We start from the raw sequence: 21,076 nt of genomic DNA on the forward strand, positions 1-21,076 counted from the left end.
CTGCCTCAATCTCTGCTTGGCCATTCAACAACCTACATTTTATCTGCCTCCCATCTTCAGCTATATTTGTTATTGATTTAATTCATTTATATCCCACCTCTCTCCAAAGTGGGAACCAAACCAGCTTATTCTCCTCGCCTCCTTTTTATCCTCACAACTCTGTGAGATAGGTTAGATTGAAAGTATGTGACCGACCCAAAATTACCTAGTGAGCTTCCCTAGCATAGCAAGATGGAGATTTGAACCTGGGTCTCCCAGATCCTACTCTGAAGCTTTAACCACACTGGCTTTCATAGGGTGGCTGCTATTGAACAATCAATAGCAACCAGGCCTAGTTATGTCACATAAGTCGGGCAGTATCAAGTCACCCAGTTTGCTGCCAGGCCTTGGGTTGCCAACCTCCAGGTGGGACCTGGAGATCTCGCAGAATTACAGCTGAACTCCAAACAATAAAAATCTGTCCCTCAGAAGAAAATGGTTGCTTGGGAAGGTAGACTCTATTTTCCAGTCTGCAACTGGGAACCCTACGCCTGGCCCCCAAGAGTCTTCTGTCAAAGGCCAAAACAGCCCTGCAAAGGGCCCTGTGCCCTCCCACTGCCTTTTACTGTCAGAACCAAGCCTAGAATGCTGTGGTTGCCTAGAAAAAGCCACTGAGGGAATCAATTGCTTAAAGCTACAGGCATTCCTTTTATCATTTGGGTTTTTTTTAGATTTCACATTTTCCTGCAAACCTGGAGCATTTTTCAGGTTTGTAGAAAGATCTCTCTTGCCCATTCACAGCTCCAATTACCAGGTTTAAGTATCCTCAGATTTTACCGACTTTGCTATTAGAATATACAAGTGGGAATCCACAAGGACTTGACGGAGGCATCTGATTTCTCCCTCATTTTTTCCCCCTTTCCTGAAAGCCTCCAAAGCCTCCCCCTTTTTTCTGCTTCTTTCCTTCCCATCTAACAGCCAACCTACATTTATCTGCCCCTCTGTTTTTAGCTTCTCCTATACCCCCCAGCAGCCTCTACTTAGGAAAACTATGCCCCAGTTCTTTGGTGCCAGCTATTGGGCCAGGTGCACTTCCATGGTAAGTAACTCTCAAGGTCTTGTGGCACCTAACTTTCCATTGTGTCCCTTTCCTTACACTAAATCCTCTTTCCCTTTTCCTGACAACCCTCATATCCTCTCCCCTTTCCCCCCATATTTTTTATATATTTCATTTTTTTCTGCAAACATGGAGCACTTTTGAGGTTTGAAGAAAGATCTGCCTTGCTCGTTTACAGCTCCACTCTCCAGATTTAAGTATCCTCAGTTTTGGCCACCATCGCTATTAGAATATAGATAACAATAAATACTATATAATTGAGAGTGGCATCGTCTCCTGAGGTCCTTCTGTAATCACATTTTTTTTCTTCTACTCTAGGAACTGGATATAAGTCATAGGCTATGCTTAGTTATAAGTCAGCAAAATAAGAAGTATTAAGGAACACACAAAAGTAGGCTTGTGATAATAGCAACCTGAAACACATGCCAAAAATGCCTGATTTTTACTTAGAACTAGCCTAATATAGGTTGAAACCAGGAGAAAGGAGTAGCAAATAGCTTAGTGCCTTTTAATAGGATCAAAGTAGAAAGGAACTGGTCCAACATAAATATCCATAGCACAAAATTTAGTGGATACAGTTTGAGATTGTTTGCTCAGTATTCAGTAAAGTGGTCATGTGACTTTAGTGTGGCACAGTCACATTTCAGCCCTACATCTGTTCTCTCTCTCTTGCTTTCTTTTTAGTAATAACTGGATCTTGTATCACAACAAATACCAGAGGTGGAAGCTTGCATGCAACAATATCAATTATTAATGTATATAAAGAAGGAAATTTAGCAATCCAGCAAGCAGGCAAAAATATGAGTGCCAAGATAGTTGTTGTCTGTAAACAGTGTCCGGTTATCAGAAGAGGTAAGTGGAGATAACTAAACTGAATTTTCTGTTTTACACTTGATACTCATTCCCTTACTCTTTTAGTTTCTAAATTAATCTCCAAAGTAAATTGCCAATTTGCAAACAATCCAGCATGGTATTATATACACAGGAATGGTTGTGAAAATTAATAAACCTTCATTTGATTCTAGAATTGCTAACATGAAACCTCTTACATGATTCCAGTTTAATGTGGTACAATAATGCAAATGAGTTAAAAGATGAGAATGCAGTGGCTAAGCTGTTTTTGCCATAACAAAAAGTCATAGCTCAGTAGCCTGATACTTGCAGAAATACACACTTTAAATGAAACAGAAAGGGAGAGATTAAGATTGCATTTACATGCTCATTATTTAGACTAACTTGGAAGTTGTTTGGAAAAAGTCTAACTAGGATTTGACCTTTTTAACTGGTCCATAGAGTTTTGGACAAGACTAAATGAACACTGCACAAATACAAAAAATAATCTCATGTATTTGTGACTCCCAGGTGCTCAGTAATTTGCACAGATTATTTTTACCAGCTGTGCCACTAGCACCACCCTTTCCTACCTGAATTATAACCATCTGTCTCGCCTGTAGGGAAGTTCAGGTGACTTACTGTTTTATTTTAGATGGTGACAGTTCTATCTTTGTTTATAAAGATGAGTTAATCTCCAGGCAAATTCAGTGAAACAAGAAACAATCCCAATTTCCTTCAAAACATCTATTATAATTTGTATTGATAAAGATTTACAATGGATTTAGAAGGGCGTTAACTATGTTTAGGATTGTATTAATAATGCACCAGTAAAGGTTGCAGCCTTTTACTGACCTTTTTCTAATGGGTCACTAGATCTCTTTATAAAAGCTAATAGCTGATCCTGCTCTTCTCATTTCTACAAGGAAAAATAAAAGACATGCCACATCTTGAGGTCTGTATTTTCAGCTAGGAGAAAATTATATCTCCAGTATATAGAAGCTGGTATTTGGAAGTCATTGTATGCCATTTACCACAGTGAAACCCAGATTATATTCAATTCAGCTATAGAGATCTTGCAAAAAAAATGTATTTCCAATGATGGAGAAGTAGAAATTACGTTTTACCATTTCATCTCTTTCTCTTCAGGACTAAATTATGTTATCATGGGCCAGGTAGAAGAGGATGGCAGAGGTAAAATCTTACCCAGCAGCTTTATCATGAGTTTCAAGACCAAGAATCAGAAAATTCTGAATACCTTGAAAAACAAACAGTGTTGAAATGTGAATTCTTAGAGCTTCATCCTGTCAGCTGTCATCCAAGTCTGCTGTTCATGCCTTTTCCAAAAACATGGATGGTGATATACTTTCTACATTTTTGCAACAATGTAATTCCCATTGACTGCGATTCCAAATATAAACGCCTTCAATGCCAATGTTGTATTTCAGAACTTTCAGTGATACCAGCCAGCCTGAAACATACCGAAATCTTTCAGCATGGAAACTCTTAATTTATACTTGTCTCAGAACGTTTTCTAGAAATGAGTTATTTGGTAATACAAGTGCAATATTTATATAGTAATTAATTTTAAACTTAGCTCTTCTGTTTTATTGCATTATCTTTTACATTTAATAAAAATTTAAAAACTCATGAGGGGACCCAGCAGGTTTTGTTTTGATTTTAGAAGGAAAAAATAAGGCATTATAAAAAAACCAGAAAATTTCAGACTGCTTGCTGATCGAGAGGTTAATAATGGCAGCATAAAAGTTCCTTTGTGGTATGAGTACAATTCTTACCCAGCTAGTATTATAATGTAATGATGAGTAAACTTGGAATTGTATGTGACATAGGAGGGTAACTTTTTTTTGTCTAGAGCAGTGGTACACTCCATGGCTCACAGAGAACCACATTCACAATTACTACCAATGCAAAGAGCCACTACTCCAGGCCCTGTGTGCCTCTCCACCACACCACACCACACCACACATATACAATAAATAGAAAATGTAACGTATTACATATTTAACTATATAGATCTGTTCCACAAGATACAAGAAATCAAAGAGAAATTTAAAGAACGGTTAGGCATATGAAAGATCAACACGGAAATACATTAACGGAACAGGCCAAAATAAAGAATAACATAATGAAGAACTATATAGAAGAGATGAAAGGATGACAGATTCCTTCCAAGAATAATCTTTTCAAGAAGAACCTGCAGTTTTAGAAAGTGAAGTGAAAGCTGCACTGAGAGCAGTTGAGGGAAACAAATCTCCAGTAGTAGATGGGATAGCAATAGAGCTATTCCAAGCCACATAAACAGAGTCCATAAGTATAAGGATGTGTTGCTGGCAACCAAGATAATTCATACTATAGTATTTCCTATTACGATGTATGGATGTGAAAGTTGGATAATGAAGCAAGCTGACTGGAAGAAAATTGACCCATTTGAAATGAGGTGTTGGAGGAGAGTTTGGACCAAGAGTTCTAGATCAAATGAAGTCTGAACTCTTCCTAGAAGCTAAAATGACTGAACAGAAGGTCATATTATGAGAAGATTCACTGGATTGTTAGAAGAAATAAGAAAACTAAAATTGAGAAGGGAGGACTAATGTGCCATAATGGCAAAAGAGTTGGGAGCTGATGTAAGAATTCCAAGCTCAAATCTGAAAGCCAATGTGGTGTAGTCGTTAGGAGTATTGGACTAAGAACTGGGAGACCCAGGTTCAAATCCCTGCTCTGCCATGGAAGCCTGCTGCGAGACCTTGGGCTAGTCACACACAGCCTAACCTACTTCACAGGGTTGTTGTGGGGACAAAATGGAGGAGAGGAGCACAATGTAAGATGCTTTGGGTCCCCATTGGGGAAAAGGCAGACTGTAAATGAATAAATAAATAGGACAGAATGCCCATGAAGTACCCAGAGGCAAGCCAAGATTTCAGCCTCACATCAACCAGGGTTGTTCAAACAATAAATACTGTTTTCTGCTCCTTAACAGATATAAATCGTACCTGAGCTTCGGAGTCAGAATAAGCAATAGCTCTAAAATTAACTCTAGCAGTGGTATATTGAGAATGTTATAAAACAACAATTCAGTTTAAAGAAAAATAAAAGAATTGGAAGTTTAAGCCTGCAGACATTAGCAGGCTCATTAGCAGAAAGCCATCAACTGCTGTCATGCCTTACTGGATTTTGCATTCTATATCAAGAAATTCCGGATCCTGCAGCAAAATATATTCTAATCAGGCTTCCTACCAAGTTATTTCTATGTGTATGGTTTCAGGCAGTTTGTTCAACATTTATGCCCTTGTGAAACTATGCTGACAAGCATAGGGCTCTTCAGTTATACACCAGACAGCATGAACATTGCAAACCTTGTTATTTTATTTATTCATATAAGACTTTAAAAATTGAGAGTACAACTTATAGTCTAGAGTGTAAGGAACAAAAGGAAACAGTAAAATAAGGACTGTACCATAAAAATAGGTTAACATCTGTTATTTTACACATTACAGTGAAAAGCTCTCCAAACCAAACACTTAACATGATACATGACACCAGGCCCTGCCCCCTCCCCCCTAGCAATGGCCACTAAGGGAATCTGTTGCTTAAAGCTACATGAGCTCTTTTTAACATTTTGTGGGTTTTAGACCTCCCCCAATGTTTTTTTTTTTTTTTTTTTTAGATTTCACATTTTCCTGCAAACTTGGGGCCCTTTTTAGGTTTTTAGAAAAATCTGTCTTACCTGTTCACAGCTCCAATCACTGGATTTAGGTATCCTCCGATTTGGCCAATTTTGCTAGTAGACTATAAGATTATCCATTATAGACAATCGGTACCTTTTAGCCTTAATTCAGATAAAACATAATCAATGGTAGCATATATATGCCGTAAGAAATCAATGGGAATTAAGCATACTAGTGCCTGTGCAAATTTGAAGCTCCCTCCATGCTCTCTCTCCCCAGATTCACTGTTAACAATGGTATAAGATTATATTTCACAAAGTTAATGCTAACCATAGCTGGTTTTAAACTAGGTTTTGAAATTACTTTCAGATTCTCGCTTATAGATAACTTTATAGCATTAACCTCAATGGTGGTAGTGGTGGTGGAAAGTGCTGACCCTGCTTAGCTTCTGAGATCTGATGAGATCAGGCTACCCTGGGCAATCCAGGACAAGGCATTAACATCAATGCAGACATAATAATGAAAATGGACTGAAAGGAGCACATTATCTGACTAAGTTCTCCCAATCTTTAAACCATGGTCAAAAGATCAGGAAACATGCCAAGACAAGGCCTAAGGATGGACTAGATTGAACCTATAAGATTACAATGAAAAATCTCATATATAACAGAATCATGGGTATTCTGTACCCACTACATGCCCTCTTTTAAATCTTAACTACATAGAATGAAAGCTATTGATAATTACAATATAAACCATATTTCATTTGTGTCACAAACCATGAACTTTAGTTACAGAGAATTTGCTTTTGTTTGTCGTTGCTTTTTTAACTGCCAATCTCAGTTTGGTCTGGTTGTTCCATATTTCATTTTGAGGCTAGGCTAAAAGGCACCTTCAACAGAAATCCTTTTTCTTAATATGCAAAATGGGAATTTTTTTTGTATGTGCATTGACAATCATAGCTGCAACCTGATATGCTAAGTATATATGTGCTTGTTTTTGCTGAGAGTCTCCTTTCCTGTTGGACAATCCCTAAATAAGAATGGTAACTTAAAGCTACAAGTGACAGAGAGGCAAAACTGGGGAGATGTTTCAAAGAGAAATAATTCCATTCAAGGTGGATGAGACCCAGTCCTAAATGTTGAAGGATGGGTGGGGTAGCATTAACATAGAATCAGATCTAATCAAGCAAGGTGCAGTGTGAAAAACAAAACTAATGATAAACAAAACTAATTCACATCTGTAAAGGGTGGATCATGCTGAGCAATTAGCTCCTGTAGTTAAGTGAGGCTTGTTCAAGCCTGGGTGAGACAGGATTCATCAAAAGATCCTACAGTAATTCAGCACTTTTGCACTGGATTCTCCCTCTGAATTTCTTACATGAGAGCATGGTAACCTCTAGTATTAAATGAATACATTTAGCTCTTCAGTTAATAGCAAGTAAAACTATCGTATATACTCGCGTATAAGCCGAGTTTTTCAGCCCAAAAAAAGGGCTGAAAAAGCCGGCCTCGGCTTATACGCGGGTCAATACGGTAGAGGGGGGAGGGCAGAGGGAGGGGGGAACTTACCGCCACCTTTTCTCGGCCGGGAGCGGCCTCCAGAGGCCCCCTGCAGCCACGAGGAGGCCGCTCTGCCGCCCCCGCCGGGCCCGCACCACTTCCCGCCGCCAGGAGCGGCCTGGGGGGGCCTCCTGCAGCTGCAGGAAGGCCGCCCCCGCCGGATCCACAGCTTCCCGCCGCCAGGAGCCCAGAAGGTAAGTCTGCGGGGGGGGGGGGGAGGTGTTATAAGCCGACCCTCGGCTTATACGCGGGTGCCTAATTTTTCCCCATTTTGGGGGAGAAATTAGGCACCTCGGTTTATATGCGGGTCAGCTTATACACGGGTATATACGGTAGTTAAGGGATTTGTTTTTTCTAAAATTCTGAACCCTTCATTAGGTCAGAGAAGAATCAGACCAATTAGAAGTGCCAAAATTTGAACGAGAAAGTACTCTAAATGATCCCAGAGGTTGGGACCTCAATCACACTTGGCACTTCTATAATTAACAAAACAAGGCAAATTCATTCTTAATTGGAGAAAAAACTTCAAATCTTCAGAAACTATTTCTTCAACACACAGGCCATGAAACTAAAGTCAGTCACACTTCCAATGAAATCCAATTATGCTTCAGCTGACCATGTACAAGTATTACCTGCTGAACACATAATAAAAAAGCTTCAAAAATACATAAACAGTCACCTCTTTTCACAACTGAACTTGACTCCAGCTCATGCAATGATACTGTTAAATGTACTAACTAAAAATGGTTTGTTATTTGGGATTAAACAAATGTATTCAAGTGAGTTTGCCAGAATTTTGGCATTCTGACACCCTGAATCTTAATTTCTTTGATAAAATATGGCATATTTAGAAGTCCGGAAGCCAAGCAGGTCTCTTATTTCATTTCGGAATTTTGATAAGTCTTGCCGTAGTTCATTGAGGTTTTCTACAGTTGCCTGATCTGTGCTTTGCATTCTCTGCCTCATGGAAGTCAAGTAACGATGAACTAAGCAACACATCACTTTTTGGTAATTCTCATCCCTCTTTTGTTTCAGATTTTTCCACTCCTTTAAAGAAACAGAAACAGGTGAAATATGATGATGTACAACAGGTAGCAGGATTTTCTGAGAATAAAATGTATCGATTATTGCTTGTGATATAAAATATGCTGTATGTGATTCAGTCAAAGGTTAAATACTCTCTGATGCTTAATTATCTTAATTACAATCAATTAAACTTTAAAAGTACTTAATTTTTAGCTAGCTTATGTGCTCGGTTATGTGTGCTTGGTGAATGAAGATTATTCTCATCTCCAAAATATTAGCAGCCTCAAAAGCACCACTCTTGCTAAGGTTCTAATTCAACCCTACCACCACCATTCAAGTTCAGTCCACTGGAGTTCCAAAATGCCTCAGAAGATCTCCTTCCATCAACTTTGAAGGATGACCACCTGAACACATCTCCTAATATGTTGCATGTTCACGGAATCATCTGGTAAGTGAATGAAAGAACGACTGTAAAGTCACTGCAACATCAAATCATGCAATAATTTTCTGGCATATAATTGCCAATCTTATTGTTTCGTTGGCTTGGATTATTTCAGGATATCTGGACTGGCTACTGAATGAAAGCTGGCTGTCAAAAGTGGAATTTTGTTATTTACCCCCAATCAGTTTTCTCCCACTGTCATAATATTTCACTGTGAAGTACTGGTCCCCATGTGGATACAGAAAACTGTGCAACAGAGCCAGCCACAACTAAAACTGAGTTTTCAAAGGGTTTTTTTTTGGGGGGGGGGCCCAAAACACCAACTAGTGATATCCTCTGTATGCACAAATACCAGAAAAACCAGTTGGAGTTTGACTGCCATTTTGGATTGCTGTATCCAAAACCTGCCTCAAGATTCAAGAGCAGAATCTCTAAAGCAGAGGCCAGCATGAGAAGGCAGTGGTGATGGCAAGGGGAGACAGCAGTAACCAGGAAGAGGGAGAAGAAGAAGGGAGGGATTTCCTCATGGGTCCCTACTTCTTTTAAAACTTTATTTTACAGTGTAGCAAGGAAGTCCTAGAAAATTTCCACAGCCATTCTTTGGATTTTGCTGTAAGGCTGTACAGGAAAGGCATAGAGTACAGCATTTCTCCTTATTTACAACAATAAACGCAATAAAGTCAGGGACTTCAGTACCACTGATGGCCTGTGTGGCTTGAAAATAAATGATCCTACAGATGTAGGATGTCCTGGTAAAGAAACATGCATGGTAAAAACATGCATGTCCTGGTAAAAAAGAAGGAAGAAAGAATATCCCTCTGTACTAAGGATGCTCCTTCAACTATTTTTACCTGCTAGAGGGAGCTCTAGTAATTATTGTACCTAATGACAGGGTACCTTGAACATTTTCACGCAAAACAGCTTTAAAACTAAGTTTCAGTGTTTCTTCCTTTGGGTATTTTATTTTGATGCAACATGGGACAAGTTTAAAATTAGCACACCATGTGGGAAAGCTAACAAATTTGCACTGGTTTTAAAATTAACATTACATTTTGCTGTAGTAAAATACCATTTGCCTTGACTGCATTTGTATATCCAACCTTGTAATACTTAGGAACATAAGAACATAAGAAAGGCCCTGCTGGATCAGACCAAGGCCCCTCAAGTCCAGCAGTCTGTTCACACAGTGGCCAACCAGGTGCCTCTAGGAAGCCACAAACAAGACGACTGCAGCAGCACCATCCTGCCTGTGTTCCACCGCACCCAAAATAATAGGCAGGCTCCTCTGATACTAGAGAGAATAGGTATGCAGCATGACTAGTATCCATTCTAACTAATAGCCATGAACACCCCTCTCCTCCATGAATATGTCCACTCCCCTCTTAAAGCCCTCCAAGCTTGCAGCCATCACCACATCCTGGGGCAGGGAGTTCCACAATTTAACTATGAGTTGTGTGAAAAAATACTTTCTTTTATCTGTTTTGAATCTCTCGCCCTCCAGATTTAGCAGATGACCCCGTGTTCTAGTATTATGGGAGAGGGAACAACACTTGGAAAATTGAGAAGAACAAAGAACTTCAGACAGTGCTCTCATAAGGCTCCCGACTAACCTGTGGAGAAGTTACTGCCTCAGAGGCTTAATACTCTGGTCACATCCCTCCAGAGAAGACACCAAGAACTGCAAAGCCTCGATATACATGTTTATTTTTGTCATCCCCAAACCAGGAAGAGATCTTTACTTGGCTATGAATTACAGACTGGTTTTGCTGATCAACTGTGTGACTGCAAAATCTTCAGTCACGTGGGCTCCCAAAGCTTGGAATCCTAATTGGGGGTGGGAGGCTAGGAAACAAGCTCCACTCTGCCCACGTGCCTGCATTCTGAGCTCACAGTGAACTACTGCTTGCTTCAAGGCTCCCCAAACAAGCAAGCCTTCAACTGTGATCTACACATGAGGGGAGGAGGGAAGGGAGTTTAGTTTAAGAAGAAGAGTTGGTTTTATATGCCGACTTTCTCTACCAATTAAGGGAGACTCAAACCGGCTTGCAATCACCTTCCCTTCCCACAACAGACACCTTGTGAGGTAGGTGGGGCTGAGAGAGCTCTAACAGAGCAGTAACTAGCCAAAGGTCACCCAGTTGGCTTCATGTGTAGGACTGGGGAAACCAATCCAGTTCACCAGATTAGCCTCTGCCGCTCGTGGAGGAGCAGGGAATCAAACCCAGTTCTCCAGATCAGAGTCCACCGCTCTTAACCACACCACACCACACTAATTAATTAATTATATTACTGCCTTTCTGCCCTGGTAAGGGCACTCAAGAATAAAAACTGCATTATTAATAGCAAACAATATCAGATACATTCTATATTTAATACCCTCCCACTCCAACAAAAATGTCATTAGCAGTGCACAGGCATGACCACCAGCTACATTCATGGCCATCAGGACCAAACAAGTTTGCCATAACATATGGCCATTTCAGTGACTGAAATGCAATACTGGAAAGCTATCATGGTCTGCTTTTCTACCCTACTATGGTCTTCCAGAAACCTGCAACACGTCAGGTACAACTGGGGGAAAACAACGCTAGTTCACCAACACGGCTAGTTCTGCTACAATAGATGTGGATATGAGTATCATAATTAACTACTGGCTTAGAGCCTGGAACGTCACACATGACATTACAAAATCTTAAAGTTTTTAACGAATTTAAAGAATATTCAGAAATTTCAACAATAAAACCTTGCTTGTTGTGTATATATGGGTTTTGGTTTGTTGGGGCAATTTTATTTATTTTATTAGGTATTTATCCCACTACTCCCCAGAATGGGGCTTGGGGCAGCTAACTATGTAACAGTAAAATAACAACAATAAAACCATAATTTCAATAAAATCCAATTAAAACTCAGCTCACAGTTTGGGGCTACTTACAGAAGTTCATTATTTGTAATGAAGGGCAATATCACTAACAGTTTAATTGGATGTCTTGTATTGTAACTGAAAATATTTCATTACGACAAATTGCTTACCTTTAAGCTATTCTGCCGCTTGACTTTGCCAGTTGATGTATGAGAACAGATCCATTTACTGAGGCTGTTAAATAGATAGCAGATTGTCTTGGGAGAAGGAATTATATTGAAAGGTGGAGGTAATGTACATTTGTCATCAAAGTAGCTAAGCCAGAGCTTGGCACGAGCAAACTTCCACTCTTTGTCCTCATGATTCTAAACGATTGAAAATAACAGATTTCAGAGATTCCACTAAACCAGGATATAAAACTACTCCACTGCATTTAAATGTTTAATAAGAACTGATTAGTGACAAATGAACGTGATTCCAAATATATTTAGCGAAAAGGATAGTTTCAATCCAGGGACATTTTGTGCATGGAGATCTTAGATGATGAAACACAGAGCCTCACATGTCAGGTCTTTTTAAAATTATTTTATTTTGTTTTTCAAAAATAAACAAAACAGATATACTACCAACTTAATAGACAAAATAGATGTACTACAAACTTACACGGTCAACATGCCAAACCACACTACAAAAACATAAAACCTGAAGTACAAAAAAATACAAGACATGTCAGGTCTTGACATTCACCATAATGCAGGAGACCAGATCCACATGTATGTTTCTGACAGTAACGTACAGTTTCTGGAAGCTATTATTTATATCAAAGCCTCTCGTGTTTCAGACTATATTCCTCAGGAACACATATCCTTCTATGACATGAATTGTAAGTAATTACGTGGGCCTATGTGTACTATGTGCTTCAAATACATTTTGTCCTGTGTAGGTGTACTTATTATGAAATATAAAAAAAGAAATAATCACAATGTATCTCTTTGTTGTTGTTTTTTATTACAATTTAATTTCTAAACCGTGCAGAGCCTTGCCTTCTCATCATTACACGTTGGTTTCCCTGCTATGCATGCTCTTTGTAGTGCACAAAGAGTTCTCTACTGACACAACAGATATGAGGTATTTACCTATACATGAAAAGGGGATATCCCACAATGGCAGCAAATTACTTCACAAGTTTCTTGCACTGCTAAAGTATGAGTATATCCTGACACTAGAAGGATTTTTTTTAACTTTGTTGTGGGTAAAATAAAAAAAAAAATACCTACCAATCATCTTGGTGCTATCTAGTCTCGCTAAGGTTTTCCACTAACAAAGCATTCCTGACTTCTGAGGATGAAAGTCCTCAGGAGGTCAGGAAGGGGCTGCGCCGGTGTTGGGGCCCTCCACACCAGCGTCTGGGCTATTTACGCTACCGTAAGTGGCCCCAACGCCAGCAGGGAGGGAAGGATGCCTGTCTCCGAGTGCTGCCACGGCATCGGCGCCCCAGGACACCGACAGGCCCTTCCGCCGGCGTCCCACCAGCGTGAAGGCCCGTGCTGGCATTTCGGGGGGCATTCTGGCGCTTATTGTGTCATCTGCAGACTTGGCCGCTACACTGCTCACCCCCAGTTCCAGATCATGTATGAACAAATTAAATAGCACTGGCTCCAATACTGATACTTGTGGGACCCGACAACTTACTAATTACTCAAGGTAATGACTGTGCTATGCAGAACCAACAGCAAAGACTGCACTTCAATATAATATAATAAACTTTGTTTTAAAAATACTTACTGCTATCAGCTGAAAACTTTTATGAAGCATCGCCACTAAGAGCTTGGTAAGGACAATCACCACTACTACATTATATGTACCAACAATAACAGCACCCACAAAAGACTGCAGTTCTTCACCATAACTGAATCTGGTAACAAATACTGCTACGTGTGCAAGGGAAAATATATACCAGAACAGGGCAAAGCAGGTGCCAATAAACCTGAAAAGAAGGGGAAATGTGTGGTTAGATGACTCATAAAGATGAATGAGGGTGAAAAACAGCTAGCAAGTAGTCAAGGCTTGTGAGGATCCATCCCGTGGGCCTGGCCTCTTCACCCCCGCGGCCTGGCCTGTTTGACTCTGGGGCGCTTCCCTGGCCTCAGGTTGGGTTGGATGAGGACTTTTCTCTCTCTCTCTCTCCTTCACACCCACGGCCAGTCCCTGCTCCACTGAGCCCGAAGCTCCACAGCGGACTGCCTCCTCTTCCTCCTCGGCCTCCGCGTTCCTCCCCAGGTCATCTAGGCCAGACCCTCCCGGCTATGCCCCTTCCTGAACCTCCTCACCTGCCCTGTTGAGGCTCCACCAATCGTCCCCCGCCCGCATCTCCGATCCGCCTTTGCTCTCGGCGGGGCCGCAGCTCTGGCTCCGCTGTTCGGCGGCTCCTGCCCCGCCTCTCTCGCTCACGTCCGCCTGTCTCCCCGTCCCTTCCTCACCCGGCTCTTTCTCTACCGGGGAAGGCTGCCGCGGGGCAGGGGGTCCAGGCATGGCTCGTGGATGCGGCGCCTCTGGGGACCTCCCGCTGGTGGGCCACGTGGCTGTGTCGCCCGGCTCTATCCCTCCCCACCAGGGCGTTTGTCCCTCCAAGGGCTTCGCGGGCGGCGGAACAGCCGGCTCCACCACCCCCTGACCACGGCCGGCCGGCCTTCCCGCCCGGTAAGTGCGCCGCCGGGTAGTCCCGCTGCCAGGGCTTGCCTGGGCGCGGGACAAGGCTAGAACATTTTCTAACAGAAAAGCAAAATTGTTCTGAAGTGCTACAATGGCTTTGAACTTGTTATTTGTATTCAAATCCAGTTTACAATTTTCAAAACTAGTATTTTCATTTTAATTCATCTGAACGTTCAAATAATAAGTACTATTCATACGAAACTGTAATAATATAACAAGAGAATAAAGAATGTGTGTACCACCACAGGTGGAACAATGGGTTAAAATGAGCACTACCAAGTCATTAAAAGTTAGCTCAGTTATTCAAAATATTTAACAAAAATGCTGTTCGGGGGTAGGGGTCAACAGTTGATGACCCTGTATTAAACTGATGGCTTGTTAAGGATTCAAGGATGTTTGGTTCATATTTCCTCAATGAAAGCTAAAGCCCAGAAGTCTTCCTTTTTTCTTTTTTTTAATAAATTTTATTGGTTTTTTAAAACTATAAATTCTCCATAATTTTGACAACAGTGTAAAAATAATATCACAATCACAATTATATTGAATGTTGTCTTAATTACCATTAAACATAAAGAAAAATAAAGCGACTTCCCCATCACCTCCATCAACCTCTTAATAAAGTGTTATTATCCTTCGTTAACATATACTGATCCTAGCATTAATTTCATTCTAAAGTTTCATGTTATATATAATTTTACATTTTGGATCAGAACAAAAAGTAACCTTCCATTATTCCCAGATCTTGTACATTGTTACAGTGATTCCTTCAATTCTCCCCTCTAGTTTCTCCAACTCCACCAGTTCTAACAGTAAAATGATTTATTATTCTGAAACCTTTGTCCCTTTCTATTTGGCTACCTCAAATTGCAGCCATTATAACATAAATTTAATCATACTAAACAACATTCTCTCCGGTATTTTGGGGATTCCTGTTTAATCAATCTTATTTCAGTGTAAATCATATCCCAAATCCATATCAAAAGTCCACCCATTCCAATATACCTTTATATCAATTGATAATCTATATAAGGAGGACTTATTTTTATATTCCCAAAATGATGTCTTAATCTTAATTCCACTACATCATTAATAGCCATGCCACCCGTCCACACTATCAAAGCCTTTGGATCCAGCAATCATGTTTAAATCAATCCTTTAACCATGGTCTAATACTTCCTTCTGTAACTGAAATAGGCCAGTCAGGTATGGGAACAGGATTTCTTTGTTCTCTCTCATTTCCTCAGACAGGGTACGTATCCAAAAATAACTCTTTCTGGGCTTCATCTCCATCGTGGCTTCAATCTGTATTCCTTGACCTGCTCTCTTCTTCCTTATATCCACACGTCGTTCCATGACTTTTTTAAATGAAAAGTCCATTTCTTGTATGTCTGATCTCTTTATCGCCGGCTGGTTGCTTTCTTGAACTTCTGTCTTCTTCTTTGTATCCTTGTATTCTTCCATGACTTTTTGGGCAGATGAGTCCATTGCTTGTATGTCTGTATTTGTGGTCATCGTTTGAATTTTCAAGACTTTTATGTCTTCTATAACCAGATCCAACTTCTGATTGCATACCTGTGATGATTGGTCAAGAGTCGTCATCATTGAAATCAGTTGAGCCATCTGTGTTGAAATCTGTTTTAATTGTTTAATTGTCGCCTCAGAATGTTTAGCAAGCATGTCCTGTACTTTTTTTTCCATGGTTGAATTCTGTAAAATTCCCTTTGATTTCATAGGAGCAGGGCTATGTATTAAGCCAGATCAGGGGGAGGTTCCAGAATATGTAACTTAATTAAAAATTTGCTGGTCATCTAGCAGGAGTCCATCACATATAGTTGATAGAGAATACTTCATTGACCAACTTAATATCTTTTTCGGGTTGAAAAAATAAGTATTTAAACTTAAAAAGAAAACTTTTTTAAAATTGAAAATACCAACGAGTTTCCAGACGCTCTAGATCGGCTAAGCCAGGAAGTATTTCAGGAATTGCCTCATCGTGGACCTTCTATCGTCTCTTCTCTATGGTTATTACCTTCAGGAATGGTTTTGAAGTAACACGAGTAAGACGAATTTCCGGTCCTACGACCTTCTTCCTGTTGATTTTGTAGAGGAGTGGAGAGGGGTGTTGGGTAAAGCACAGAGTCTTCCGGTCAAAGAATCCTCTTAGTTGTAGACGTGGCTGGAGGGCCCCATGCAAATTCTCAAAGATTTCTCCCTCCCCTTCCTTTAAGAGCGCGTCGGATTGGCAGATCTTACGTCAATCATTCAGGCTCGTTGTTTTAGTTAAAGTTGATCAATTTGATAAGGCTCTTGCTGCTTTGTCTGATGGATCAAGCCCAGAAGTCTTCCTAAGTGGGTAATGGATCGGTGGCAAAAAAAGGGAAAGTGCACTCTGAATTTGGACAGACTGGGCTGAGCTTTTAGTTGGTCTAAAACTGGGGTTTAACAGCTGCTGTTTGAATATTCTCATGCAGGATTAGCAGCTGAGCTGCCTGCGTTAAGAGTTTGTTTGCTTCCAATATGCTCCGTTCATATACGTGTAACAAAAAAACCAAAGTTATTAAGAAGACATTACAGGTCTCTAGTTAATTTGTCATCCAAAGCAAACTAAGAAATATGAAGAGTTGGTTTTTATACACCGCTTTTCTCTACCTTTAAGGAGTCTCAGAGAGGCTTACAATCACCTTCCCTTCCCCTCCCCACAACAGACACCTTGTGAGGAAGGTGAGGCTGAGAGAGTTCGGGCAGAACTGTGACTGGCCCAAGGTCACCCAGCAGGCTTCATGTCTAGAAGTGGGGAAACCAACCCAGTTCACCATATTAGAGTCCGCCGCTCATGTAGAGGAGTGGGGAATCAAACCCGATTCTCCAGATTAGAGTCGAACGCTCTTAATCTTGTCCCAGATTTCTCACCACTTTGGAAAGTGTGATAAAATCAGCACATTGCTTTTCAGTTAGTTGTGTTGTAGACCACACATACACAGTAACCTGCAGTTTTGGCACGGACTTTATAGATGAAGCCTCTACCCTGCAAGCATTATACAGGAAAAGTACACTTAAAATCAATGCATTCGATCCTGTGGCTGCCTAAGCAGAAGGAGTTAATCATTCCCATCTTCCTTCCTCAAAGCAGCCTTTCACAATGCCCCCAAAGGCCTTACTAGAGGTCATACAACCTCTTGGACAAACAGCTACTAGGAACAGGGGACAGTAGTGAAAAGGGGGAATAAGACAAAGGGGTCCCCAACTCACTCTTGTGCCAACAGAGCTTTTATTCTGTCACTCTTTCTCTGCCCAGCTTTTTATTGGCTCAAGGGTAAGGTGGAGGAAATTTCATTCTGTTCCTCCTTTTCACTGCAACCCATATGCCAGGTGGCTTTTTGTCCATGGAGGACTCCCATCAATGCCTTGGGTGGGGGTAGACTCCTGAGAAAAAAGGAAGTTGGAAAGATTTTCACTATTAGGATCTTCTATTTTTGCAGCAAAAGAATCCAACCCAACGGGACTTTAAATGTGTGCTCTTATTTTAACAGGACTTGGATTTCTCAAGACTGCACTCCATGACAACAGCCTTGAAGAAATCAACAGACCAAAGAATTTGTGATAAGGTGCCCTGAGCTCAGTTGGTGTAGTGTAGTGAACAGAAGTGTGAGCAGAGTTATCCCAGTTTAAATTTTGCCACTGTTGAGAACTTATTTGGTGGGCAAACCTTTGTAATTCTGCTTTACAATGTAAACTGCAATATATGTGAAGCACTTTGCATATTCTAGAGCACTACATAAATGCTATGAATGCTATGTCACCAGCTTAGTGACACAAATTCCTACTTTCAGAAATGTTCTAGTGTTGAAAGTTACATTAAAGAACATAATAGCTCGTTTTTAACACTGCCTTATCAATGAACTCTCCACAACTTACGAGTGGAATGTGTCATTGCTTTGCTGTTCGCAAAAGATCCCAGCACAGTCTTTCTCTTCATCAACAGTGAATCCCTTGTCGTAGAGTTGGGTCAATCCAATTGTGAACGAGAACAATACAAGAAGAAACATTCCAAGAAATTTTCCAAAGTCTTGTAACATCTGCCCCATTGAAATCTGTAGAACATATTATTATCAATTTCAATTATCAAACATTAATTACTAGACACCAAAATCACATGCTGAAACCCTATTATGAAAGCAGGATACAATTCCAGCTGAACGTATTAAACTGCAAAAGAATTGTTAGGCAGCTTTATAACACTGCTAGAAACCCCTGAATTAAAATGGTTCAATTTTTCATCTTGCTTTGTGTAATCAGCATCAAGGGTCAAGTACAACATGTACTTAAGCATAATAAATAATGGATTGAATCCAAAGGTTGTTTTCTGCCAGTGGAAAGGGGGATAATTTTAGTGACCTGCCCTTCCACTGAGTTCCTTGAAATGCTGCTGCTGTGGTGGGGGAGACTCAGGAATAGTTTTGGGGTCAAATGACATCTGGATTTCTGCCATTAACTGTAGCAGGCAGAATCATTACATATCCCTTTAATATATTTCATGACTGAAAGTAAAGGTATGAATCTTGGACCATAACACACATACAAAACTTCCACATGAGTTATGGGCCCCAGGTTCAATGCAGTAGGGAAGCGGGGGAGGGTCTGCCTCCCCACAGCATCATGGTATATCTGTGAACTTCCTGGGTTTACCCAGGCTTTTCTCCAATCTTTCGCAAAACTGCTCCGCTCCAAAGTTTTGGGAAAGACTGATATAAAGCTGAAATGGCTGCTGTGTGGGTGGGAAAGTTTGGATTTTTCAATCCACGTGGCAACCATTTCTCCTGACACTGTTCTTGCAGCGGCCAATTCCTCCCTTAAAAATTAATCATCAATTCCATATTGTTATTTCAGTTATACTGATATACTGTTATAAGAGTAAATCAAAGTGGTTCTGTGAATTCCCAGCTTTCATTTTTTTAAAGGAAGTATCTGTCCCATTCAATTGCAGAGGTATAAGGGGAAAGGCATATCTCCACAACAGAAAGGGCCAGAGACGTATTTTTAAAAAATGATAGCTGAGATTTCTCGGAACCCATTTCAGTTACTGTTGTAACAGTATATCAATACAACAATGCGGAACTGATTATTTTTTAAAAATTGGAAAAAAAACCTAGAGGGACGGTGGTCTCTGCTGGGGGACAGAGAAAACCACTATGTGGAAGCCCCATTGCTGCTGCAATGTATTGTCAGCCATACCAGCAAATGGAGAAACCACACACACCTACCCTTGTAATTTTATGCCTGTTTACTTGAAAGTAAATTTCATTGTGTTCAGTGGGTCTTAGTCCCATGCAAGTGTGCATAGGATTACAGTTTATAACCAAAATGTTTTTAAATTTGGGATCTAAAGCATCTATAGCAACCCTAAAATAAAAATGAACCAGAAAGAACAAGGCACGGTGTTTGGAGCACTGCAATTAATAGAATTACAGGCCTTACCATGCTTAGTTAACAATGTAGTCATTGATTTCAATGGTCAAAATAACAGATATAACATGATATAGTAACATGATAAAATAATAGATTTAATTAGATAAAACATGGGTTTTGTACATACTTTAAATGAAAGACTGAAGTAGTACTTTCAAATCCTTCTAGCAAAGATTGTTAATGTATATAATAACATCAGTTACTAATGATCAGCTAATTAAAATGATGATTAAAAATTACACAATTCTGATACAGCACATTTCCCTGCTATGAAATTATCCATGGAAAGATGTTGAGGCAATATGCTTTTGATTTCACTGACGAGATACAGTGGCATTTGAAGGTAATGACCTACTTTTGAAAAACAGAGTGCGGATTATTGCTCAATCTATGGATGTCAACAACAGCAACTAAAGCGTCAGTGTGTCACTGAATAGGGCGAGTGTTAGCTGTTTATGTATACTTGGAATTCTTATTTCTTTACATAGTGGACTAATAAAATACATGTTAAAGATGCAACACATAAATAAATATGTACGTTACAAAGTGAACTTCAGAATGAATGGGAACTTGTAATGGCAATGTGGTCTGCATCCTTAATATAATATTGGCAATTTGGTCTGCATCCTTAATATAATATTAAGTGAGTGTTATCAGTAAGAAGTCTGCTATAGAAAATGTGATTAAAAACTTAAAATAGGGAAAGTAAAAACTGTAAACAATAATTAGAGTTGCAAAACAAAAGGTCTTTTGTAGGTAGAATCTTTTTGTTTTGCTTGTAGGAGTCATTATTTAGCTGTAATGAGGAAAGGCCCCTAATTCACTCACAGCAAGGTAACAACATCTTTTGGACACATCCAACAAGTGGAACTGTACAAACTGTGTTACCTTCCTTCTTTGTTGTGTCTTACTGCTACCCTAGTCTCATTTAGACTAGGCTGCGGAATATTCCTTCAAGAATTTTGTCTGATAGCTTGAATGACATATGCCTTGTTTACCATGTGTAATTTCATTTTTGTTTTGCTTCTACAGTTCCAAGTACAGTTCTAATCAATCACCATTTCATTAGATAGCCACAGGAAGCCCACACAGCAAGGTTGAAATCCAGCCATATGAAGAGCAGCTGGACTGATACAGCCAATGATTTAGATGCATTTTAGATTAGTTTTATTACTCTATAGCTGAACTTAAATCATTGAGCAAATCTAGGCATTTTGCCCATATAATGACATACCTGAAGTGGCCCTAGGACAGAGCTTGTGGTATACATGAAGAAAAGTCGAAGGTAACTGAGAACATTAGCAAAAGCAAACAGACCTTCTGCCACCAGTGTAGGATGGAAGGCGTCCCAGTCCTTCCTTTCAGCAAAATCATGGAACTAGAATTATTAAAAGA

At 40.0% G+C, this 21,076-nt stretch overlaps 2 protein-coding genes across 2 annotated transcripts in view; one reads left to right on the forward strand and one right to left on the reverse strand.

Moving 5' to 3' along the window:
• Nucleotides 1-3,241, forward strand: part of PCOLCE2 (procollagen C-endopeptidase enhancer 2) — a 29,932-nt gene extending 26,691 nt beyond the window's left edge. Inside the window, exons 8-9 of the mRNA XM_056850149.1 lie at nucleotides 1,781-1,948; nucleotides 3,077-3,241. Of these exons, the coding sequence (XP_056706127.1) occupies nucleotides 1,781-1,948; nucleotides 3,077-3,207 (299 nt within the window). The 3' untranslated portion in view covers nucleotides 3,208-3,241. The remainder of the gene's footprint in view (nucleotides 1-1,780; nucleotides 1,949-3,076) is intronic.
• A 4,751-nt stretch (nucleotides 3,242-7,992) lies between these two features.
• The window catches only part of TRPC1 (transient receptor potential cation channel subfamily C member 1), a 33,050-nt gene continuing 19,966 nt past the window's right edge, over nucleotides 7,993-21,076 (reverse strand). The window contains exons 9-13 of the mRNA XM_056849832.1: nucleotides 20,916-21,059; nucleotides 18,131-18,306; nucleotides 13,289-13,490; nucleotides 11,674-11,868; nucleotides 7,993-8,222 (exon numbers count right to left, since the gene is read on the reverse strand). Coding sequence (XP_056705810.1) covers nucleotides 7,995-8,222; nucleotides 11,674-11,868; nucleotides 13,289-13,490; nucleotides 18,131-18,306; nucleotides 20,916-21,059 — 945 coding nt within the window. The 3' untranslated portion in view covers nucleotides 7,993-7,994. The remainder of the gene's footprint in view (nucleotides 8,223-11,673; nucleotides 11,869-13,288; nucleotides 13,491-18,130; nucleotides 18,307-20,915; nucleotides 21,060-21,076) is intronic.

The sequence above is a fragment of the Euleptes europaea genome, chromosome 5 (genome assembly GCF_029931775.1).
Source record: "Euleptes europaea isolate rEulEur1 chromosome 5, rEulEur1.hap1, whole genome shotgun sequence".
Taxonomy (NCBI): Eukaryota; Metazoa; Chordata; class Lepidosauria; order Squamata; family Sphaerodactylidae; genus Euleptes; species Euleptes europaea.